Source organism: Carassius auratus, unplaced genomic scaffold (assembly GCF_003368295.1).
Source record: "Carassius auratus strain Wakin unplaced genomic scaffold, ASM336829v1 scaf_tig00215715, whole genome shotgun sequence".
Lineage (NCBI taxonomy): Eukaryota > Metazoa > Chordata > Actinopteri > Cypriniformes > Cyprinidae > Carassius > Carassius auratus.
In genome coordinates, this window is record NW_020528209.1 from 33,080 (window position 1) to 60,000 (window position 26,921).

The 26,921-nt window shown below is 36.5% G+C and overlaps 1 protein-coding gene across 1 annotated transcript in view; it reads left to right on the forward strand.

Annotated features, from left to right (window-relative positions):
* Positions 1–26,921, forward strand: part of LOC113095406 (NT-3 growth factor receptor-like) — a gene marked incomplete at its 5' end in the record, with an annotated part of 81,673 nt that overhangs the window by 32,424 nt on the left and 22,328 nt on the right. The window contains one exon of the mRNA XM_026260922.1: positions 11,998–12,186. Coding sequence (XP_026116707.1) covers positions 11,998–12,186 — 189 coding nt within the window. The remainder of the gene's footprint in view (positions 1–11,997; positions 12,187–26,921) is intronic.

Here is a 26,921-nt window from a genome sequence, read left to right on the forward strand (position 1 = left end):
AAGTCCTATTGTACCGAATTTTGGTTGCAGTACCACCAGAGTTCCACTGGGGGCAATAGCCATGAGTGCAAAATGAATGGGAGTCCATGGGGCTAGACGGCTAAATTTGTCCCTTTCACCCGATTGCCATTGAGAAATCTCAGATCTGATTGTAGGTTTTGCAAGTTCAACATGGGTTATAGGTCGAAAATTTAATGAAGGAGTACTTATGTCCTTTCGATTTCTTACAGGTTGAGTTGTTGTTGCCCATACCAAGCTAGCATTCTGCTAATGGATGTGAATGTGTATGACGTCACTGACATTTTAAAATAATTTTTAAAGCAAATAAATGACTAAAAAATCTAACACCCAGCAATGTGTAATTTCTTTGCATCTCCTTTCGAACACAACATTCAAATTACTAGACAAAAAATTATATCTTGAGAAAAGTTATATTTTGAGGGGTATACCGCCATTGACCTCCATTCATTCTGCACTCGTCCTGTGAGCGCCCTCATATGGAATCAGAATGGAACTGCAACCAGTTCAGAAGCCGGAAGCGTACTGTCAGTGGAACTTCTGGCCATATTTGACATTCTCTGGTGCCGTCCATGGCTGTAGCCAGCTATGAGGTCAGCTAGGTCCCGATCTTGGTAAATGTTTCATTTTCGAAAAATACAATTTGTTATCTGATTGACTCATTTGCTGCTAAACTCCTCATTTGAATGTCTGCATGTATAATTCAAAATGTTTAAGGTCCATGGTATGAAAATAATCATTGCTAGACGCAGTTAGTTGTGAGCGAGTGAGGGCGCGAGACGCAGCCTAATTTGACACTTTAGAAAGTTAATAAATTAGGAAATTGCGGTTTACGGTCAGCGATAACTTTATCTTATCTAATTTCCAAAATATTTGAAATATTTTCGGTTTATTTTATTTATTTATAGTTTTCTGTTTATTTTAATAGCAACATCTGGCAACTGCTGAGGGGTAATCAAAAAAAAAAAAAGGCACTAAGTGCAAATATCTATAGATTATATTTATACTATGTTAAAATAGCAGGACTTTCTTCTATTTATACAACTTACTGCAAATAGTGCCAATTATCTGCACCTCAGTATTGTAGTACATTGGAGGAGTATTCATTGAAACTGTGTGTACGGTCTACTGTCCATGTCCAGAAAGGTAAGAAAAACATCATCAAAGTAGTCCATGTGACATCAGAGGGTCAGTTAGAATTTTTTTGAAGCATCGAAAATACATTTTGGTCCAAAAATAGCAAAAACTACGACTTTATTCAGCATTGTCTTCTCTTCCGGGTCTGTTGTGAGAAAGAGTTCAAAACAAAGCAGCTTGTGATATCCGGTTCGCGAACGAATCACTCGATGTAACCGGATCTTTTTGAACCAGCTCACCAAATTGAACTGAATCGTTTTATACGGTTTGCGTCTCCAATACGCATTAATCCACAAATGACTTAAGTTGTTAACTTTTTTGAATGTGGCTGACACTTCTTTTGAATTCAAACAAACCTATATTCCGGAGTAATTCATGTACTCAAAGAGTACACTGACTGAACTGGTGAAGGGAAAGAGCTTTTGAATGAAATGGTACTGGAGAAATGAGGATGATAGGAGGGAGGGAGAGAGTGAGGCTTACAGATACTGTAGGTGAGAGCAAGATGGTGGCTTTCTTTGGGTTCATAATGTTGAGTACCATACAACTTGTACTATTCTGCAGTGTAGAGCATGTTGTACTATGGACAGCATGTTATGCATGCATTTTCATGTATTGAGTAGCTGAATGACTGGAGCACTATATATGACAAAATGTGCATGTAGTATATTGAGATATTATATCCCACAATAACACATTCTTGACTAATAAACTAGAAGTAATACCAATCATGATTTTCATATTTGATCACACTTTTACTTAATTTAAATTAAAAATTTGCCACTTATTTCTGAGATAATTACTGGACTCCACTTGGTGAATTAAATTGGTGAATTTCACCAAAACATGTCCAGGTCACATTTCACTCAAAAATCTGAAAATAAATAAATGAAAATAATAAAATAAAATAAGCGTACTCTGTTTAAAGATTTTTTGTCTCTCTCTCTTTACTGAAATAAATACAGCCATTTGTTTTATTATTATTACTTTCAATTTATTTTTATTTTTAAATATATATATATATATATGGTAATGGGGGAGTGAGCTTATTTAATTTTCATTACAATAATGCTAATAAAATACATATAATAATAATAATGGATTTTTTTTATATTTTACAATAATATATATTTTTAAAATAAATTCTTTGTTATTTTTTTGGGGATTTTTTAATTTATATATATATATATATATATATATATATATATATATATATATATATATATATATATATATATATAACTACACATATACTAAGATTTTGTGAAATTCCTCCAAACATGCATGTGACAACCATTAGGGAACATTTATTTGCATATTGCATATGTCTACCCTTAAATAGTAGGCAGTGTGCAGTTTAAGCAGTCAGGAACACAGAGGCAGTACATGAGCGGGGCGGTACCAAAACATGACTGCGTGACACACTGCGTATTGTCTCCATTCTCTCTGCATGGGCAATAGAGATCCATCAGGAATAGACACTGTTCAATAAAAGCACACCAAGAGCCTCGCTGCCTGCGTAGGTAACAAATGAGGGGCTGGACCCTGTGGTCCCTCCTGGCTCTCAGGTCTCCTCTGTCTGATAGTTTATCTGCCTTCTGTCTGTCTCTCTGTCCCCTGAGCTTCCTCCGTGGCCTCTCTTCCTATTTGACTATCTCTGCACCTGTCTATATCCAGGCATGCTCTTTCTGCTGTCTCCGACATTTCACTTGTTTACCAGTCTACCTCTCTGAATGTTTTTCTGTTGTATGTTGTAATGTAGGTGTCTGTACACTCATCTCTGCTGAAACACTGTTAAATAGTCTATGACAGGCAGGTTTCCATGGTGACTATTTACCCCGTATAGAGGCACGTATCTTTCCACCAGATTTCACTGCACAAAAGGCAGTTGCAGGCAAGAAAAATCGGCTCAGCTTTAGCCCCTAAATCCTGCTGATATCAAAACAGTAATTGCTTATGCTAGTGAATTTGTGTTTTGTGCGATTAAGAAATATAAGAGAAATTTGTATATTGTGTAAGTATAAAGACACTGAATAGGAATTGTAAACAAATGATGCCATTTTGGTCGGTCATAAAAAAAAGATTCTCTGGAAAACGCAATTCTTTGTCATTTTTTGCTTTCTTCAATATAAACCGGAAGCTGTTTAGCATTTAGCGCTAATGCAAGCTAATGAAGACCAAAAGATGAACATTAGGTGTGTAATTGGAGTTTTATCTGCATATTTTTATCATTTTTGTGCTTCACTGATGGGAAATGTAGTTTGATCGCACAAGCCTTCCAGCTGATAAACCAGTTATTTCTAGCAAGCTAGAAACTAAATTATGCCGTCAAAATCACAACTACAACTTGTGATAAGTAACTCTTTACATGCACTACAAATCTTTAATTGCAAATAAAGTTACAGGTTTCTTACTGGTATATACAGCAGCACATCAGACAACCCCGGGCTCTTTGGAAATACGACTCATTGGTGAAATAATAAATATTGCTTGGGGAAATCGCGGCCTAATGGTTAGATAGTTTGACTCAAACCCAAAGATTGTGGGTTCGAGTCTCGGGCTAGCAATACCATGACTGAGGTGCCTATGAGCAAGTCACCTAACGCCCAACTGCTCCCCGGGCACCCCAACATAAATGACTGCTCCGGGTGTGTGTTCATGGTGCGTGTGTGCACTGCTGTATGTGTGCACTTCAGATCAGATCAGTCAGATCTCCTTTCAAAACAATAAGCCTATCTCTCTCTCTCCCTTGATTCCTGCCAGTGAGATCAGGGTCATTAGCATTCAGTGGGAATCAAACACCTGCCAGCCACGTGAAGCCTCACTGCGGTGAGCACAATCAGCCAAATATTTTCCTTGTGCGATAAATGTGCGTGACTGTCACCATATCAGTTGATATATGGGTTCTCTGCTCTGTCTCACTCTCTTCTGCTCCATCCCTCCCTCCGGTTCCTCCATTCCTCTATTTAAGATTCACCAGCGGGGGTCTGTGTGGGTAAAATACCGCATAGATGCTTCAGGTGCACCTGAACGACACTGTACTCTGATTTACTGTCACAGATCTTGCGCCACTTTATGAAATAGCTGATCGCTCAAAGAGTTGTGGGAATATTGGCAGCCCAGACGTATGGCCATACTTCATTTTTCCATTTAGGGCACAAGCTGGTCAGTAGCCACTGACAATGTGCTAAAGGCTTCAAAGGATCACTGCAGGGTTACACGCGAAATGGACCTCCAGTCCCCTTGGGGCGCCATCACACACTGCCAGACGACATAATGAACGAGAAGGAAACCACGATACCCGTAGGCAGAATTTTAAAGCAATGCTGTGATGTGACATGATGGAGAGATGTGAGTTACAGTTAGCTAACAGCTAGTCACTTGGAACAGCAATTGTTTTCTTTCTTTTATATTTTTAATTTCACTAGAGCAAAGTGACGTTTCTTCAAGTATTAATATATCAATGGAAAATCTATTTTTAATAAAGGTACAAACATACAGTATTAATAAATTTACCTAATTCATACATATTACAATATCTGAAATTTTATATTATATGTATTTTGAACCAATTAGTTTTTTTTTTTGTTTGTTTTTTTTTTAAGAAATAAATGTACACTTTTATTCACTGACGATAACAATACATTATTATTGACACTGAAGACTGGAGTAATGGCTTTGCTATTATAGAAAAACAACATTCATTCATATATATATATGCTTTCAGTGAGTTTGTTACAGCGCTGTGGAGGATTTTTGGTCCACTCATCTATGCGTAATTAAGAAACATTGGAGGGTTTGAGTATGAACCGCCTTTTTAAGGTCATGCTGCAGAATCTCAATAGGATTCAGGACATGACTTTGACTGGGCCACTCCAATGTCTTCATTTAGTTTTTCTTCAGCCATTTAGAGGTGGACTTGCTGGTGTGTTTTGGATCATTGTCTTGCAGCACAACCCAGGTTTGTTTCATCTTGAGGTCATGAACAGATGGCCGGATATTCTCCTTCAGGATTTTTTGGTAAACAGCAGAATTCATGGTTCCATTTATCATAGCAAGTCTTCCAGGTCCTGAAGCAGCAAAACAGCCCCAGATCACAGCACTACCATTACCATATTTTATGTTATTTTTCTGAAATGCGGTGTTACTTTTATGGCAGATGTAATGGGGTTGGGGGGCACCTTCCAAAAAGTATTTTCCCAAAAGGCTTGGTGACTAGGCAGCAGCTAGTGTGGCTGGGAAAATACACATCCAGCACCCGTACAATTAGCACCGGCGCTCCCCAGGGCTGTGTTCTATCCCCACTGCTCTTTTCTCTGTACACTAACAATTGCACGTCTGAGGACCCCTCTGTCAAGCTCCTGAAGTTTGCAGACGACACCACACTCATCTGCCTCATTCAGGACGGTGATGAGTCTGCTTACAGACAGGATGTTAAAGAGCTGGCTGTCTGGTGCACTCTCAACAACCTGGAGCTTAACACTCTCAAAACAATGGAGATGACTGTGGACTTCAGGAGAAACCCCCCTGCTCTCCGCCCACTCACCATTTCTTGCGATTCCCTTCTATTCAAGAACTGTACTTATCCAGAGTGAGCAAAAGGGATGGCAAAATCACTCTGGACCCCTCACACCCAGCACACTCCCTCTTTGAACTGTTGCCATCTGGTCAACGCTACAGAGCTTAAGCACCAAAACGACCATACACAGGAACAGTTTCTTCCCTCAGGCAATCCATCTAATGAACTCTTGATAATAACTGTGGAAAACACTACTTTATTTATATTTATATACACATACACTTATTTACTGTATCTAACACACATACTTAGTGTACACTTGAATTTTGCAAATAATACATACATACATACATACATAACTGCTTTTTGTAATATACCTGCCTTACAATTGTCAATTTGCATGTTGTCATTCCTTACCTACTTATTTGTATTTTTTTTAATGTGTGTTTTTTGTTCTGTAGCTGTCATTCTGTTGCACTGCGGAGCTTCTATCACGAAAACAAATTCCTTGTATGTGTAAACATACCTGGCAATAAAGCTCATTCTGATTCTGATGATTCTGAATCTGAAATGTATTTTTAATAAATGGAAAGGGTTGCGCAAGCTTGATCAGGGTTGGAGCTAAACTCTGCAGGACAGTAGCTCTCCGGAATCTGATCGAGAGTAAAATTAATGTAAATAATCACAAAATGTTTACTACCTATTTTTTATGTTTTGTGTGTGTGTGTGTGTAAATAAAAACTAAACAAAAAATTACTCCGTCATTTTCATAAAATGTAGTAACATCTACAGTAAAATGATCCAAAGGTCTGTAAAAATAAAATAAATAATAATAAAAAATAAAATAAAAAAATAAAAAATACACCGACCCATTATTTTGTGTCACTGATTCCTCAGACCAGGGATAATCAAGTCTAAGAAATCTGTTGATTCTCAAACAAAGCTTTGCAGTTTGCAGCACTCTATCTTTCCTTAGCTTGTCTGAGATTCTGCTGAGGGTGGAACATTTCAGCAGTGCACGTTTGTAAGCCTTTGCACATTGTTGTGATTCAAACTTTCGAAACATTCACCACCTCGTAATGAATGCACATGTGAGCATCACACATAAATTTACCACCAACCTGTAAACATAAGCAGTTCTTGGCAGACAGATTTGATTCAAATAAGTCTTCTGTCTGCTCTTCACATTTCATCTTGTTCAGTAGACCTTGAGAGAAGGAGTTGCCATGTCAGTGACAGTTATTATAAAATTTGCATATTTGTTTGATGTGAACAACAACAACACTGCTGTGAAATACTGTTCATTGAATGTCTTTAGTCTTCTATATGTAAAAAAAAAAAAAAAATATATATATATATATATATATATATATATATATATATATATATATATATGCCCTGCGTATTTGCTCTGTACATGAACAACAGGTTGGTTCTTATTATGAAGAGCTTTCAGTCCTTGGCTAATGATTGATTTATGCCTAAGGATATTTGGTCACTGTGTGTTGCATTTGCTTCTTCATCTGTCCCTTCAGGTGAAGCAGCTGTACTGTCCTTCCCCTCCAGCTCCACGGGCGTTTATACAGCTATAAACAAAATGCACATTGAATGCTGTGCATATGGCCTACTTTGATCATTGACCATAAAGATGACTTACTGCCTTTATGTTCCTGCCGGTTTTTCATTGTTTGGCCAGATTGCAGGAGTTCTGGCACAGGATATTAATGCTTCCAGTATTGGTTTTGTTTACTAGCATGGGTGCTAGCGTTGTTTATGACATAGGGAGCTAATCATGCCGCCTTTGATTTGTGCTGCAAGAATTTTGTATACCATGTCATGCTGTGAAGGAGAAAATGGCTGGAACTAATATAGTGGGCATATAAAATAGCATTAGAACTGTGGAATAACAGTTAGCACATTGCACTTGATTTAAGCTTGCTAACTCAAATCCGGTTAGTGTAAAATTGTAAGTCTGATTGCTTAGAAAAGTAAAAAGTTTCTTCAATAAATGGTGCAATTTGAGGTGTCATTTGTGATTGTAGCTCTCTCTAAAATCCCTAAATCTGAGTAAAAGCAATAATAAATATAGCTAATGGTAAGTGTGAAGTGTACTGAGTGTAAGCATTGCTAATGTTTATTAGAAGGTGTGACGGGTTCTTGGTACACCTGAGGCTCCAGGGGATATTGCACTATTAATCTGCTTCACAGAGATGAAATTGTGATAACCGGCAAGCTGCTGTTTTCAAGTATTTGCACATTTCCATGTCTCACACCAAGTGAACGAGCTTTTTATTACTTAAGGAGCCACTCATTCCTCATAATCGCTTCATTTTTCCTCAGCACTTCCCTAAGCAGCAAATGAAGTTATGTTGCTTTTTTAAGTAAACATATTAATTAACCTTGCATGAACAGTATTAGTTTTGAAGATAACAGATGTATATGACTATCTATCTATCTATCTATCTATCTATCTATCTATCTATCTATCTATCTATCTATCTATCTATCTATCTATCTATCTATCTATCTATCTATCTATCTATCTATCTACTTTTAAATTAGCTGGAAAGATGTTTATTGCAAGGTTTTAATGTCATACTATTTTGTAGCAGGGTTGCAAATCTCAGAAAAAAAAGAAACAGTATCTCATGTAATATTTATAATAATATTAACATTTTCTGAATGTTAAGAACCATTTCTAATTGGCAATTTGTTGAAAAAGGCCAAATGTTGTTCCTTACTCATGGAAACAGAAATGAACCGCCTGAATACACTTCATTTCAGTTTAGAGGTCCTGCATGTGTGTACGGCTCTTTGAGATCTAGCACTTTTTTCACACCCAAGGTCTTATTCTCCTCTGTACGTTTGAAAATGTTTTGTGCAAATACCATTTGAGCCAGGCGCAGTTGAAGAGGGTTTTCGAAGAGAAAAGTGGCAAGATGATGACCACATTGTTGTTGTCTGCCTTGCAGGCAATCAGAACACCAGGGAGCCGATCTGTGTTCATATTCTCTGTTTACCCAACAAAAGAGTTTTGTCATTGCCACTGACACCGAGGGGCACTGCAGATATATCTGGGCTATTCGCAAATCAGGAAAAGAAGAAAAGCTACCGACTTCAGGCAATTACAGCGGTTTGCACAGGAATGAGCGGAAGAGACAGTACAATTACGGCCATAGGAAGTGGCCTGAGTGTTTTTATATGGCTGATTTTCCAGCTCTAGCACTTCCTATCAGTCTCATATGCTAAGGAAAGTATGAACCATCCTTCTTGCCCCGTGTCTGTACCTCTCGCTTCCTCGCTCTCGGATGAGGTGGTTTGATGTCAAGGAGACACTTCAATGCACATTGGTTAGATCAGAGGAAGTAATATGAGTAATTTATTCGTGCAGGTCTTCCATGGCTGCTTTGCATTGCAATCGGGGCACAATTGCTATAAGAGAGAAGTGGGCATGGATAGTGCCTGTTTTATCTTGTATAGCTACCTGAGATACAGAAAAGTGCTCAGTGCACTTTCAACATCAAAGGAAGCCACATCAACTCCAGGCAAAATGGCATTCAGACAGCAGGGTTCAGATGGCTTTATAAACAGAATCAATCGTCCCTGTCACCTTTTACGCCGATTCGACCCCAGCAGGTGTGTGTGTGTGTGTTTAAAAGTGTGTGTACGTTTGAAAAGGAGAGCAGAGAGTGTGTGCAATGCAATTCTTGGTTTCAATAAACTGTGATTTCCATCTGGATTTGTCATGATAAACAATGTTTGTCTAATTATGTGTTTTAAGATCTCCAAAAATATATTTATGATCATATCAGGTGATAAACTTGATGTATAGGTTGTTGTTTTTTTCTCTCTTTCTGTTCAATAACCCTGTGATGGTCTGACAATGGTAAATATTTTAGCTTTTTGTTGATTTGGTTTGCTTGTCATACAAACCATGCTCCAGGTTCACTTTAGTTTTAAAAACAAAACAAAAAAAAATTATGAGTGAAAAGTTAACTTTCACACTCTTGCACTTTGAACGACAGGAAATTAGGTAATAATAATAATAATGGTTTTCTTTTATATAACTAGATTACAACATATTTAACCATATGTAACTATATATTTTTTTACAATATATTAGTAAAATTAATATAATAAATATATGTAATAAAGCTGTAAATAAAACAAAGATAATTAAAAGTACATTTTTGCAAGAAAAACAAATTTTATTGTGGATATTAAATTGGTAATTTGGTTTCATACTGTAATAGAAAGCTACCATTTCATTATCATACTGAAATGGAAACTTAAGCATAAAAGGAAATATCAGTGCGCTGACAAAGTCAGTTCAATCCTAATGTAGTTCTGGCTTACCCACATGTATCATGCAACACTCTCTCTCACATTGCTACTTATAATAAATGGATGGAAACTTCTTGACCAAACACAGTTATCTAGAACCAAAGAGAACATGACAAGATGAGGAAGTCCTGTAGAAACACGACGGCTCGCCACCCATTTTCTGTCGCGTAAACAAATAGTTTCCTGCACTTTATTGATAGAGTTCCTAACTCAAAATGCCAAAAGGCAACAGCGAGTGAATGCGATCTTCAATTCACCGTGCCAGCTGTATAATAGGATTTTGAAAGTGCCATTTGATATGCCTTATGTATTTATTTTGAAGCGCATTAACGGCTGCGTCTGACTTTGCGCATCTCTAAGTATAACCCGAAGGCATTTTAAGGAGGGCTGTTACTTTTAAGCTTAAAATGTAACACCATTAATGAAATTTTAAACAAAACTGAGCTAATAAAAACAACTTGTTTGGATGTCTTGATCCTGCAGTTTCAAATATATATTTTAGACATTGAATGATAATAATGCACTTCCAAGTTTTTGTTTAATTGAGTCATTTATTTTTTACTCATATGGCAGTGAAGATATTTATATTAGCCAGTATGTTTTAAAGAAAAGGGCTAAACATTTTAGTACTTTTTCACCTTGCTAAGACTCCTTTTAGTATTTACAAAAATTATTGTAATGGTCCTTTCGGGGCTTTTAGACTTTCCAATTAAGGAAAAGAAAACCATTTTAATGACCCAATTAGCTGCAGGGGTCATTTGACACTTAGCTGAACGTCTCCTCCTGTCTTAAAGGCGAAAACTAATTAAGACTTTTACCCAAGATTTCCCCTTGAATCTGTCACAGCAGACCACTGTTATTGTCTCGAAATACAGCAGTGAAAGCGTTTGCGGCAGTTCATTACATTTGGATTTCAGATTGAATTTCACAAAGAGAAATAAAGGGCCTTTTTCCTTTGGCATTTCAACTAAATTCCAAATGACGACTTTTATGATTCCTAATAAAAGAATCACTCAAATTAGTCAGTTCATTTATTATGTATTTGTTTACTTAATTATCATTCAATGTGACTGATATGCAATATGGCTGTGCTTGTGAACAACGTTAAGCTTTCTTTGAGTACAATGACTTATTTCTTTAAAATAAATAAATAACTGGTCTATAGGTACAGGTAACTGTATAGGTACAGTTCACTTGTTGGCTTTAGTCAAGACGTCTGACCCTTATGGACTAAATGACCTCGTGAATCTTTCTAAGAGAGTTCCCAGGTAAAACTGACTATCAGGATCTAAGGCCTTGAATCAAAACTTGACTGTTCCTGGATGTTTTCAGCATCTATTATGTTGTTGAACATTTAAACATCAAATGTTAGCTGGCACATTCAAGGCTAAACCCTAATATATACTTACCAGAAAACAATCAAAGAAAGCTTAACGTTGTTCACAAGCACAGCCATATTGAATATATATATATATATATATATATATATATATATATATATATATATATATATATATATATATATTGGGAAAGTACTGGTTATGTCAGCTGTCCTGAAACACAGGTATTTGTGTGAACTACATTAAGATTGAACACACTTTCTGTCATCAGGCCGTCATTATTGTCAAGGCCTGTCATTTATCTGTCGCCAGTTTGGAGGCCCGAAACTGAATGTGGGTGTATTTTTGTTGACATCACTAAATGAGCCGATGATGGGACTTTGGGAGACTTGGGGAGTCAGTGTTTACCATGGCCCAGGGCCGGCAGCTGAGGCTTCTGGGGTTGAATAAGGCTGAGGCATTTAACATGTGACCAAATGACAGAGAAGAGCTCAGAGGCCAGTTGCAGCTCTAAGAGATAACGTTTATTCTGACAAATGAGCCTGCCCGCTTTCCCCTCTCAGATGTATTACGCTGCATTCATTTTCCATTAAACAACCAATGTCATTTTGGTTGATGGCTCTCTCTTTCTCTCTGCAGGACCCGTGGCTGTGATCAGCGGTGAAGAAGACTCCGCCAGCCCCCTCCATCATGTTAATCATGGCATCATAACCCCGTGTACCCTGGATGCTGGGACAGACGCCGTAGTGATCGGCATGACCCGCATCCCAGTGATCGAAAACCCGCAGTATTTCCGGCACGGGCACAACTGCACCAAGCCCACAACTTGTGAGTACCAAATAGGCACCAAGATTTTTATTTTGTTTTTGTCTAGTATTTTGAGTTTAGCATAATCATCTGCGATTTTTGCCTGATGGTTACTTATCCTGAAACAAGTGATAAGACTTCACAGGCTTTCACAAACTTTGTTTTGTTTTTTTTGATAACTTGATTACTTACACATTTTTTTTTAATTTTCTGAATTATTTGATTTGCTTACTAAACCATACAGTAAGTCATTCATTTTGTCACGTCCGATTTACAGTAAAACAAGAATTGTTACTACTGTATGCTGAATGAACCAGCGAATCATTAATTGGTGAATCAGTACATTTGGGAATCAGTGAGTTGTTTGAATGATGTGTCAATTAATGAATCAATGAATCAGTCCAGTCATTACTGAATTAATTCAATCAGTTAATTGGTGAATCAGAGAGTCATCAGTGAGAATCAGTGAATCATTAGAATCATGTGTCAATCAAAGAATCAATAAAACATTTATAAATTAAATATTGCCATACGTTTTTTAAGTTTGAAAATATATTTTGCACCGCATACTAATTATTTCAGTTCCTGCTGCCCACCAACAGCCATTTTCCGTAATCCGACTTTGTTCCACACAGCAGGTGGCAGACATTCCCAAGCTCTTCATTGCCCCCTCGAGTACGCTTCCAAACAGAACTGATTCAATTAAAGCCTGACGACTTCTGCCATTTGAAAAGCCCGTGAAAGTGTACTTATTACAGTGAGTGGCAGCGACATTGACAGTGATTTGTGGAGTTTCTGTCCTTGCCTAAATTTGTACAGTGTGCTCAGGGAGTGCATAAATCCGCTGCCCCCCTTAGCAAGACTCATATTTTAGTGCACCTACTGTACTGTCATATTTCCAGAGGAAATTGAACTTGGGTTTAAATTTAGGTTGGCTGCAAATTCCCTCATGTGCCTCACAGATTGAATTCTAGACAAAAGCATATGTATGCTTGAAAAAGAGAAGGTGAAATGGGAAGCAGGGGCGTGAAAAGTCGATAACTTTATGTTTAAAAAGAATTTGAGTGGGCTCTCAAAGCGGTCTCAACTACAGAAATAAGTGGATTTTTTTTGTGGAGTGTTTTATAAAGCATATAGTTCTCACTTTGAAGTATGTAGTACTCATAGTAGTTTATATATATATATATATATATATATATATATATATATATATATAAAATATGGTGATATTGTTATAAAATAAATAAAATGTTGTATAAAATAATAGAAGAACATTTTTGTATGAATTTTAATGGATCATTTCCAGATAAACTGTAATTTAATCTGCTTTAAACAGGATGAAAATGACTCTTTGTTCATATGGTAATTTTAATATTTTGCACAATTGCCAAGCCTTCTTATTTCCACCTGAGAAAAGGATTCACACTAGTCCTTTTGGGACACAGATGGGTTTTCTCTTCCGCACGGCCTTGATCCGGACTAATCTGTGAATTATCTGTCTTTAGGATTTTACATTGTTCCGGGTTTGGCAGACTGTGTTCCCTCAATGCATCCATTCACTCTTTTTTTTATTCTCTCTATATTTCCTATGAGCTTTTCCATGATTTCCAAATCAAGCCAAAATTGGATTGTCAGTAGCATGCAAGGAGAAAAATGACACTACCTTATATTTCCGGGCACCATGTGCTTCTGATCTGCCGGTTCCGTCTCCAGTGTAGAGAAAGTCCCAAACTAAGTGAGCTTTGTTAAATCGGCTTAATTTATCGGCCTCTGAAGATGTGATTCTGGTTCTCCAGCCTATTTTGAAGCCCCCAAAAGTGGCAGAGTATCATCACTCATATTGTGCTGCTTTCTTGCCTCATAATTTGATTTGTTTTGTGGGCAGAGACATGCAACTCATGCTGGATATCACTTTTGAAGCATCTGGAGGCTACCAAGAAGATTAATTTAATTCATCTGAGCCGAAGCAATAACAACACAGCTGATTGCATGCGGTGTCGATGTCGTGTCCGAATCCTGAATCCTTTTCCTCTGTATTTTTTTATTTTAATTTTTTGCAGAAAAATTTGCTTTTGCACTGACTTTTTTTCAGATTGCAAATTAGTTCATATAAATATATGAATAAAAATATACAAACAACTAAAACTCTAAAACACCTACAAATTTAAATCACACACACACACACACACACACACACACACACACACACACACACACACACACACACACACACACACACACACACACATATATATATATATTATTTTTATATATTATTTTTATTTTTACATTTTTTAACTATATGGATTTAACTTTGAGCATTGTCAGTTTGTCATAGTTGTTTATTATTTTTTCCAGAGATTCTAATTGTTCACATTTCAGTGAACTCAGATACCAAAAGGAAAAAAAAAATATGGAGGGACCCAGATGAAAAATGACAAAGCCGTAGGCAAACAAAGCCAATATCCGCTGCTCCATGAAGCTGATACACAATCAAACAGTGCCTGGTGGCTATGGAGAAGCACATGGAGGGGTTTGTAAAGCTGCTTGATTTGTCATTTTGTTCTTGGAGAGTGGAGGACGTGGAAAGAATGGGGTATCAGTAGCAGTGGATGATGACTTGGGAGCCGGTGTAGCTTAGTTGGTAGACTGCGAGATGTTTAATTGAATTAGATTCATTGTTGTGGTGGTGTAGTGGTTAAGACGCTGGGCTGATAACCAAAAGATTTGGAAATCTACAGCCACAAGAGATAGTAAATGGATTTCACCATACCTGTGTAGTCTTTACCTCGACTAACAGATGGTTCTCAAAGTAATGAGTGTCCCTGTTTCTCTAAACCCCTCCACTCAACGCACAGGTTAACTCAGTAAGCCAGAGAAGTCATAAGAAGCGTGGAAAAACATACAAATGTATATAAACACCCAGAGTTATGCTCTACAAACTGCATGAGTCTTTAATGGCAAAATGACTGATTTATAGTATGCCAGGCGTGTGTTTGTGGGTGTTTACAGCAAAGGTTTTGAGAATGTACTAATAGATTAAAGCTGCGGTAGGGAACTTTTGACGCTCTAGCGGTTAATAAACAGAACTGCTTGCGTCTTGCGGAAGAACATCGTAGCCGGAACTACTTCTCTCTGTTTATGTCTATGAAGAATCACAAAGGTACTGGGTTACTCCGCCGCGGTTTCCCTGAAGCAATCTAAAATAGTCCGAATATAAACACTTATTATAGGTGCACCCTAGTGATTCAGGACATGCCAAAAACATGGTTTGGAAAATGGATTCATGGTGTACTCGCTTATTATATACATTTTTCTACATTTTGAACACAAACAAAGTTACAGACCGCAGCTCTGATTGGTTATTTTTTACCGGGAGCGATGTATTTCTGCAAATGGCAATAGGACCACTGGGAGGAGCCAGAGGAGCTTGATTTTTTTCACAGATTATCTGTCTCATATTCTACTGTCAGGACATAATGACAGGTTTAATAAATATGTAAAAAAATATTTTTTTACAAAAGTTCCCTACAGCACCTTTAATAGCACAGGTTTCTTTTTTTTTATTCCTTTTAATTTCTTTTTAATACGCAAGACACTGATATGAGCCGATATATATATAAATATGTAGTGTATGTACATGTATATATGTAGTGTATGTACATGTGTATATATATATATATACATATAGTGTGTATATTAGTATACATATAGTATAATGTGTAGAAACATTACACAAGAAAATTCACAAACGGTTTTATGCAAAGTACCTTTGCAGTGTGAGACTAGATTCTGCTCCAGGTTAAACTCTCACTACAGTAACATCACTTGACTACTTGTCAGGTCAACAGGGCTATAGAAGTATTGAGATGGATACATTGCCAGTGTTGGCCAAACTCTGTGAAAGCAGTGAACCCTTTGTTCAACGGCCGTCAATTACCCAAGCCTCTTCCCTGTAATCATCTCTCTCAAGACTTCCACCCTGAACCTTCTGGCATTTTAGCAGTGAACTCATTCTACCCCAATTAGCCATTAAAGGACCCCACAGAATTCCACAGCACATTTGAAAATATAAACTTAAAGTACTGAAGTAGCTAGCTCGCAGGAGTTTTTGTCACTAGGCACAAAGATCTCTACTGAGAGTTTTGTGATCAGAGGCGGAGCGAGAGTTTTAGACAGTACATGGGGTGGCCAAGGCTAATTCAGGGGACATGACAGAACATCAGTGATTAACTCCAACCTGGCATAAAAAAGCATGAATAAATCCTACAATTGCTGATTACTTCACATCACCCCACATTAGCTATACATTCCTCCCGTAACTTCAAATGTTAGTCTATTGGAACGTATTTTTCTTATTTCTATCATCTGATTTACCAGCGGTTCTAGCGAAAGATCTAGTTCATATTAGACCTTTTTAACATTATATTGGTCTAATGCATTTTTATTAATTACAATAAAAAAAGAGTAATTGTATGAACAAAATATAATACATGTATGTTTTGCTAAATTGTATATATCTATAAATTGTATAACATCTATATATCACACTGAAAAGGCAATAAAAGTGACTTTAAAGTTTTGAAATTATTATTTTTTTATTACAAATAAATGTAAATATATAATCTTTGAGTATATGACTAATTAATATATTGTCTAAATATATTTAAATATAAAACAATATATACATGTATGTGTTTTAATATTATATGAAGTTATTTAAAATAAACATATATATATATATATATATATATATATATATATATATATATATATATATATATATATATATATATATATATATATATATTATCATTCAAGGGTTCAAGGATATATGTTTTTCATTCATCTTTTCAGTTCTTTTTTATGAAGGGGGATTTCTTTTATTGTCTGAAACCAAAGGAAAGAGAAAAGAACAGCCTTATCTGTTTTGACAGAGCACCTTTGCTTTCAAACGGCATTAAAGTCGATCTTCTCTCTTATGTCTGCTGGCAAGATTAGAGAGGAAGAGCTCTATAAAGTGCTACAGACCATTTACTGCTGTCATTTTGGTGCAGAAAGGTTCAAAGTGAAGTTCTATTTGGATTGATTTTGCGTAAACTGATTTTGCTTCTTATTTCATCTTCGCTGATTCCGTATGAAACACTTATTTGCAGTGAATCTCCATTAGTGGTTGCCCAACTGGTGTTGCTTCCATAGCAAGCGATCATGTTTTTGAAGAATAACAAAAAGTACAGCTCAGTTGCACAGCGGGAGCCATTTCGTAAGTTCAGTCACTTAGATTTGCATGCCAGAATAATCAACAACAACAAAAAAAAAAAACTATCAAGGATTCCGTACCCTCATTTGCACTCCATCTCATTTTATTGGAAAGCATATTTCGACCCTGTCAGGCCAGAAAGAATCCCTGGAGGCCAGATCAGTAAAGTGGGACATTCATCTCCAACCATTTAGTCAAAACTTTCAAGCAGCATCCAGTTAAGTGTTGACCTCAGTCAGTGGGTTCAAAACTAGTGTTACACAATATCATTGTGTTGTTTTTACTAAATTGACATAAGTGAGGTATACAGAAACTATTTCTTCTGCTCGTTCCCGTGAAAGAATTTCAGAAAGTGGTGGCATGCCCTGCACATTTAAACATAAAAAAGCCCAGGAAAGCATTTCAGTCCGAAATTGCTGAAGTGTCTGTGTAAAACGACACTCTAGAGGGCCTTTTAGAAACTTATTTACTTCAATACAAACACAACGCGCTGAAAGATAGTGTATGTCCTTATTTTGTCTGCCTTTGTGCTCCAGACACAAAAAGCATGATAAACTTCTGGCTCACTCAACTCCGGAGGCAAAGGTTTACCTTTATAGAATTATAAATCATAGTGGACAAAGAATAGTGTCCATCTCGGAAGCAATCCTGTGCTGTTACAGTGGAAATATTGTGATGCACCATAGCAATAGATTCAATAACAGCTCTGAGGGTGCAACAAATTCTTTTCATAGTGATGAATACAGACTTATTCTTTAGGCTTGGGGAATCAGGATACAGCTCTAAATGGATTCCACTTTTATGATCTGAAAATATCTTTGTAGATGCCTGTGTAGGAAGATATTTTGAATTTTTGAAGACCGTTACAACTGTTTTTATTCATGCAATTAATATATATTATTATATTATATTATATATATATATATATATATATATTAAGGTGTACTGTGAAAAGTCTTAGACCAACAAGAAATGGTTTTAAGTCAGTTTTAACCCTCTGGAGTCGATCAACGCGGATACGCGTTATGAGTCATTTTCTCCTGATAACGCCGAAAAGAACTTAAATTACAATTTCAGTTTTAATCATACAGATAAGAGCAATACATTAATCGAATATGTAAAGGGTCTACTTTTTTGGATACAGACATAATAACAACAAAACTTTGTGCACTTATAAAATAAAGATAACAAACAAGGTGCAGCTTTTGTCTGCGCTGATCTTCATGTACAAACATGTAATTAAAGTGAACTGTAACTCCGTGAATACTCAACGAAAAGACATGAGAGAGATATCTATAGAAAGCTTGACATGTCTACTTTTAAACTAAACAAGTACTGCCGAAAACAGATATTCTGTGATAAAGTAATCCATATGAAAACAACGCGATGTCCGTTTTTCACGTCTCCCTACATTATATCTAATGTGACCACGCCCCCGCGCTGAACGCTCTATTCAGATTCAAAAAACTGAAGCGTGCGGCATGAATACGCACACACAGGAGAAAAAGCAGCGAGTCTGTTCTTCAAGTTTTTATTTTACTGTTTGCTTCGCGATGAGAGGAATAAGACATAAATCACCCTTTCTTGAAGTGTCTTGGAGACATTTTCACAGTTCTTCTGGATTTAGTTTGTCTCAGTTTGTTCTGTTTCTTCATGTTATTCCAAACAGACTGGATGATGATGGGATCAAATCACTGTGTGGAGCACTGTCTGCTGTCAGACTCCTTATAAAATCAGAAATCTCACTTGATTATTACAATTGGCTAAAATAATGTTTGGAAATGTAAACTGTTATTTCCTACTGACACACCACAGCAAAAGACAGAAATGACTAATGACATTGTGTTGGTGAAAATACTATTGGCCTAATACTTTTGCTCAGTACTGTATATACAGTATATGTGTGTGTGTGTACAGTATTTTTCAATATTTATTTATTGAAGTAGTTTTGTTCCGCAAGGAAGCTTTAATTGAATCTAAACTGCTATTACATAATATTCTATAAAAAGAAAATCAAAGAATGTTGATCTTGGTAAATGTCCTGCTTGAGTAAATCCCATTAAGTTTAATGCCACATTACAACTTTTCATCTACTTTTCATTCTTGAGCATTGATATGACTCGACTTGATGACACTGTCTAAATCTTCACAAAAGCCACATTCATGTCAAATGATTGTTATAATACAGCACTTTATTAATATGTTATTTTGACATTTCCCTCTTGCCAGAAAAGAATTGAACCCGTCTAAAAGACTGATGATCTTCTCCAGTGAACCATGGGAAGCTTTGGCTGACAATAATCGTACTGATGGCGCGCACCTTGTGGTCGGCCTTCTCCCATTAGCTACAGGTGTAACCACCACAGGAAATTAATCCTTATTAGGGAGCGTTGAAGGGGGTGCGACTTTGGACACTTCTGCTGGCCTAATGACAGATACATATCTGCCCGAGGTCCTATTATTCCTTCAGGCCCGGCTCTGCCTCCTGGCGCTCCAGTGCTGCCGTACTAATGAATCTGTGTTTTTATCATCTGTCAGTTGGTATTAGATGATAGCTTTAGATTTCTTGCAGGACATAAACGGAGTGCCTGTTTGGTAATGGGAACGCACAGTTCAGTGGGAATGATGGAATGCAGGGTGTTGAAGGAACAGATTTCCAGTGCGCTAGGCTCTTTTATTTGAGTCAATGGTAATTGTTTTGCATGATGTTTGGAGAGGCCTTGAGTTTTATCTTTTGAACTGCTTTCCTAGGCTGTTTAAAAAGACAGTACTGTAGTTACGGCAGGCCTGAGTCATCCAGATAGAATCTGTTATTTGCGTTCTCACTCCGCTGATCAATGTATCTCATGTGGGCTATAAAGCTATGTATCATTCCATTATTAAATAAATTATTATTTAATACAGTGTTTACTCCAAATCTGTAATTCTCCTTTAATTTCGTTTTAGTAGCCCTGCGAGGCATTGCATTATTGCATATTACCTCGATTATATATTACGTTTTAAAATGGTTCTCATATATATTAGGGCTGGGTTTTGACACAAATTTCAGAATTCGATTCGATCATCGTTCACAAGCTTGCGATACAATTCGATTTTGATTCAATCGATTATTTGGGTTATATTTAAGGTACAAGATGTGGCAAATATTCTCAAGTAAAAAATAAATAAATAAATAAATCTCTCAAATAATGCTTTAAAACAACGTGTGATGTGAGTTATTAATATGGATGGTTGAAATTTGCTGATTTGTATACAAACACAATGTAATCAATTATACCTTTGTAATATTAAAGTAACTATACTAATTTAACTAACTTAATACTAACTTAAACTACAAATTTTTTTTATTAAATAAATAAAAAAATACATATATATTATATATATTATTATATATATTATCTTATATTTGATCTACTTTTTAAATAATACTAAAATGACATGGCAATTTGATAAACCTCTAAAAAAATTTAACTACAATAATTATATAATAATAATAACTTAAAGTTAATCATACTTATTTAAAGTAATATTTAAAGTATACATTTATTTTCTTAGATGGTATTGATTAATTTATTGTGTAAATATTATATAATTGATTAAAATTAACTGCGAGCCCTGATTTTTCTTTTCTTTTTTTTTCTTCTTTTTTTTTGTGATGCAGTCTGACTCCGTTTTAGCAGTTTTTAGTTTTCTGTGCTTGTAACATTTTGGTTTCAGGCTTTTTTGACATGTCATTTTGAGACCGTTGCATCACCTGAAAACAGGAAGCCGTCGGAAAGCAATTTGAGCCGCGTCTCTTGAGGTGTTCAAACACGGCTGATCTGTGATAACCAAAAGACGCCTATTTGTTCTCCGCAGAGCGCACAATGTGTTTATTGAATTTTCGCTGTCGAGAAAATGCTGTTTAAGCTTTTCCGTCTGTACCACCTGTCAGAAAGCTCTTCGTCCTGAGGGCTGGCAGGAGGCTTTGAAAGCAGCTGAGTTTTAAATCGCTTAATGATCAGACAAACTATGACAGATGAGATCTTTATAACCGTGTCTGAATGAGATGCAAGCCGCCCGATCCTCTGGATGAGGTCATCATGGTCCTCTCCGTCTGCCTCAGTGGACTCTCTCTCACTTTTCATCTTCTCCTCTTTTCCTCCCACCCTCTCGCCCCCCTTTCATTCCTTCTCTCACGCTTTTTTTCTTTGACCCATGAAGCCATAACCCCTTTCCATCCAGAGCCAAATGCCAAATCATCAAAGGAAAGGGTACAATGATTAGGACCATTAGGGCTATCTAAGACAGCGTCGGGTTCTCTGTTTAAAAGCGCCTCGCTTCAGCATAATTGATAGGATGGTATATCCCATATCCCACCGGAGAGCGATCGCCGCTCTTAAATCATGAGCTGGAAATGAATTTGCCCCAGATGCAATCAATATCAAAAGATTGACTTGAATCCGAGCTCTCTACCCCATCTCCAGATGTCATGCCCCCTTCCTCTCATCCATCTATGTCTTAATCTCTTCCTTTCGGGGCCTGGTGCATGAAATGTTTACTCGGACTGGGAGAGTTTGAGGCTTTCAGATCATGTGTTAAGCCCCATCAGTAATGACGGTCTCAGTTCTAGATCCAGTTGGCTGCAGTTGTGTTTGTCAAACATGATGAATGTTGAATTGAGCTTAGTTGGTTAAAGTTACCTCAAAGCCTAGTCTAGACCCTGTTAAGGAGTCTCCATCTTCATCTTTCATCTTAACACCCCTAAAAATGTATGATTATATATTTTCGTTGCATTCTTAGAATGTATATATCACTCAAAATGGGAAATTATGTAAGCATTTTTGCATTATGTTGTTCCAAACCATTATGACTGACTTTCTTCTGTTGAACACGAGTTAACTTTTGAAAGTGTTTTCATTTACCTATTTTTGGTTACACTATATTTCACAGGGTCCTTGTTACAGAGTAATTATACATTTAAGTACTTTAATATTAATTAACTACATGCACTTACTATATGGATAAGGGTTTAGTTTAGGGTTGCATGTAATTATGCATAATTTATTGTTAGTAGTAGGTAGGTGGGTGGTTACTTTATTAATATTATAACTTTATGGACAAAAGCAATTGAAACAAATATTTCCTATGTGGTCTGTAGATGAAAAAAAATAATACAATTTTGAACTGACATGAGTATGAGTAATTGTTGACAGACTTTTAATCCCTTTAATGAACATAAAACATGGCACACTATGAGGAGCTAAACCTTCCTAAAACCAAAATCCAACATTTGCCCCTGACAAAATATGAAAAATCTGGTGATATAAACAACTTAAGTCATGCCATGCTCTCTCTTTAGTTGTTTGCTTTGATGATAGCCTGCACCTCACTATAAATGCTAATGCATCCCCCGCCAATTCATTAAAAGACTCTAATTGCAACATAGTGGCACAACGGACATTTGCCAAGTGTATAACCTTCATCACTTCTCCTCATCATCCTTCCCTTTCCTCATCTGTTCTCCCACAATATGCTGCATAATAAAATCATTAGACCACTGCTGTTGCAACCTAATTAATTAACCCAATAAAGCAGTAAATAACTTAATAAAACATGTATGTGCCTGATGACGCTGTTTTGACGCTGTAACTTTTATGCATCGACATCGTCGTCTGTTGCCCAAGAGACAATGTACTAAATCACAATTACCTTGGGTGAAACATTGAATGGTACGCGTGCTCTGTTGATTAGCCTTGTTTGGTACACAAATTGGTTTGTATATAAATCTGGTTGAATTAAGTTTGTTGATTTCTGGCCCAGTGTGTTTTCAATGGTAATGCATTCATTATTTTCAGAGACACGACTCTTTCTTGTCTTTTTCTGCTTTTTCATCTCTCAAGAGCTCATCAGAAAAAGCCTATCACAGACCGTGGTACACAAATGTACACTTTCAGGTAAAAGATAATTGAGAGCACTGGGTCTAAATGACCTGTGTTTGTGTGTGTGTATGTGTGTACGTACAATGTTTACGCATGCACAACAAGAGACGACGTATATAATGAATGTAAATCTTGCAGGTTTAAACTTTAGATAGTTCGAAACAGGTTTGTGTGTTTGTTTGTCAACTCCTTTGAGGCAGTATTAGAAATCTCTGCTACTCGCAGGATTTGTGAATTTCAAAACTTCTTAATGTGCTGGTGTGTTGAGTTTATGTACAGTACGGATCAATGCTTAGATAGATATTTATAGTTCCCTCTCAGATGACTGACGAATTGGGATCTTGCTTAGAGAAAACCTGAATATGCACAGGCTGCCTACTTATACTCACGCTGTGATCAGCAGCAACTGGATGCAATCATCACATGCCAATGTGCATTGGCTCGTTTAGTTTACACCTGAAGTAGATCTGAAATTGTCAAACAATAAACACTTCTAAATTAAAGAGGTATGAACTATCATCTGAAGCTAGCATTGCTAAATTATATTTCCTTCTTTAAATGTTCTGAATTCCTCTTATTAGGGCCTTTTGCACCGCTTTTGTTCCAGAACTAAATGTACAGTACTAAAGTACTGGTACGATTTTGTGCGAACTATTGCCCAGTACCATTTAAAGGGTTTCCTATATAAGGGTTTCCCACCGACCGTGTGTACTAGGACGTGACGTAAGCTGGTCGATAGCAATTTCATTTGTGCATGGCGTTCAACAACGTTAACAAAAAAGAATAACGTTAAAATGGATGGAGGATGGAGGACGCTGTGATCGGAGCATTTTTGTTGTGTCTCGCGGATTTCACAATAATGGACATGAAATGTCGATGTATACAGTATGTAAAGCGATTGAAAGTATGGAAAGGAGGATTAAGAATCTTCAACAACAACTGGCAATGCTACATTTGTTGTAAGTTCCTGCACTTCAGCGTCCGTATATGTATCGCTGTTCATCATACTTGTGAAATAAGTTGAACCAATGTTTACAGTATGTTACTCAGCGTTTTAATTCATGGAGGGTGAAGCCATTTTCAAACGCATCTGGCCAATCAATGTCTACTTACATGACAGTTAGTACCAGTGGTGCTGGTTAGACCCCGCTCTGGAGTAGGAGCTAAATTGGTTCTCGAAAAAGGCAGTCCGGTACTAAAGACGCACCTAGTTCCTGCGGTGCAAAAACACCCAAAAGTGGCCTTTTCTGGCCTGGTTTGTTACTGTCTGGTAGTGCATGAATGACTAACTCATAGTGGAAATTGACACTCATTGCTCACGTTACACCACCACAAAGTGTAACAAAATCTCAGTCTTAGTAACATTTTAGTCACTTGAGCTATTCATAGTTTTTGTCTGGTTTAAGTCGACAAAAAGTCATTGTATTTTTGTCAACTTTTAGTCAATAATTTTAGCCAAACTGTAGTCACCAAAATTGATTTTGGTAGCTATTTTATATGTAGTTTTCAAATTAAAATAATAATTTAATAATAATAAATAATAATAAATAACTATTAAGCTTATTAGAAATTTGAATCAAGGATTGAATTTGGAAAATCTTGAATAAATTATGACAATTTTCATTTTGGGGTGAACTATCCCCTTAACAGAAGTGTTAGGATGCATTTTGAATGTCCGATAGTCCTCAAATAATATTATAGTCCAGTCACGTCTAGTTAACAGAAATGCGGCATAAATTTCGTCATAATTTCGTCATCAGATATTATTTTTAGCTCGTCAACGTCTCGTCTCATCTTAGTCACATAAAAAATGTTCGTTAACGAATATTTTTTGTCGTCGTCTTCGTTAACGAAATTAACACTGCGCCAGTGCCTGTTGGTTTGGCTTCATTCGTTATTCACATGATTGTCATGTTTGCTTACCATGTTTTTGTCGTTCAGGAATCATACATGGTCATGAATGCTTACTCTTATATATATTTATTTATTTTACAACCACACCTCCCAATCTTAAAATGTATGATAGTTTTACACAAATTCATCAGTAGCAAGGGTTTTCTTTCAGATAGAAAGATATATATATATATATATATATATATATATATATATATATATATATATATATATATATATATATATATATATATATATATATATATATATGTGTGTATGTGTATGTATGTTTTCAGTAATGTTTTACTTGAAGCCGTTATCCAGTAATTCTATGTAAATGCAACATATAGTAAATAATGTAATAATAATATTCAAAATTATAATTAATAGAATTAATAGTAGAGTGCATACAGATAGAATGCCGTTATAAACCATATTATGGACAAGATTTCGAGTAAAGTGTTTCATTCTCTTGTTTGCTTGTGAGAGCAGCAGAAGCAGGTGATTCATCTCGCAGTCATATTTTTGTGCAGTTCACATGTAGGCCTTTGAAATAGTGTGTTTGGATATGTCGTTAGGCTCTGTATGAAATGCCCCTGTAGGAAAGACCTGGGGAGAGATATTTATAAAGTAATGCATACAAAGAACGCTAAATAAACTGATATCTCACCAGTGAATAACCACATGGAGCATGTATTTCACCTGCTGTTGACTGGGTTCTGTCCCCCACGAGCCATATTTTCTCACCTACATGTATCTGCTTTTTTAGATGCTCTAAAGCATGCTTTTTCCAGACCAGAGGGAAATGTAGAGCTAAGGAGATAAAAAGGAGGAAAATTACATGATTCTGCAATAGAAAAAAGCAGGCCTTACATAAAACTACCTGGACTGAGTCTGTTGAGACATCATTTCTCAACAGGCCTAAATCGTGTGCTGGAGATGCTTTGTTATGCGTTCTTGTGGGAGGAGAGTAAGGAAATGGCACAGTCTTGTGTATGTAGGACACATGGTTGTCAAGTGGGTGGGTCTATGTGCTGCAGTCTGTCTTCTGACAGACAGAAAGAAGGTGTGTGTGTGCATTTACTGACAGGAACACGTCCCACGGTCCCCTCCAACAGTCCTTGCGGGGCTGCTTCTGACAGCCGGTCCCGATAGTAAGCAGAAGATGTAAACACGCAACTAGGGATGCCGCAGCAGACAGGCTTGCATTAACCTTGCCTGCAAATGGATGCACACCCCCATGCTTTATTAATAGTATCTTGAGGGCGCTTGTATAGCACGTGTGCTCATTTAATCAAGACTGTGAAAAAGTAACACTTGGGCAGCTTTGCAAACACAACATGTGGCCTTGTCACATGGAACTCTATTTAGTGTGGGTGTTTTGCTCTCAAAGTGCAAGTTATTTTTAATTAGGCTGTAAAACACTAGCAAACAATATCTCTTGATGCACGTTTTACTTTCTTGGCTTCCATGTTTGTTTTCAATCGGTCAATTAATCAGTTAGACAATTATTTTTCATTCAAAAGTAATGGACTCACAAAAATTGAAACTCTGAAATAAAATTTTTGGGTAATACATATATATATATATATATATATATATATATATATATATATATATATGTGTATATATATATATATATATATATATATATATATATATATATATATATATATATATAT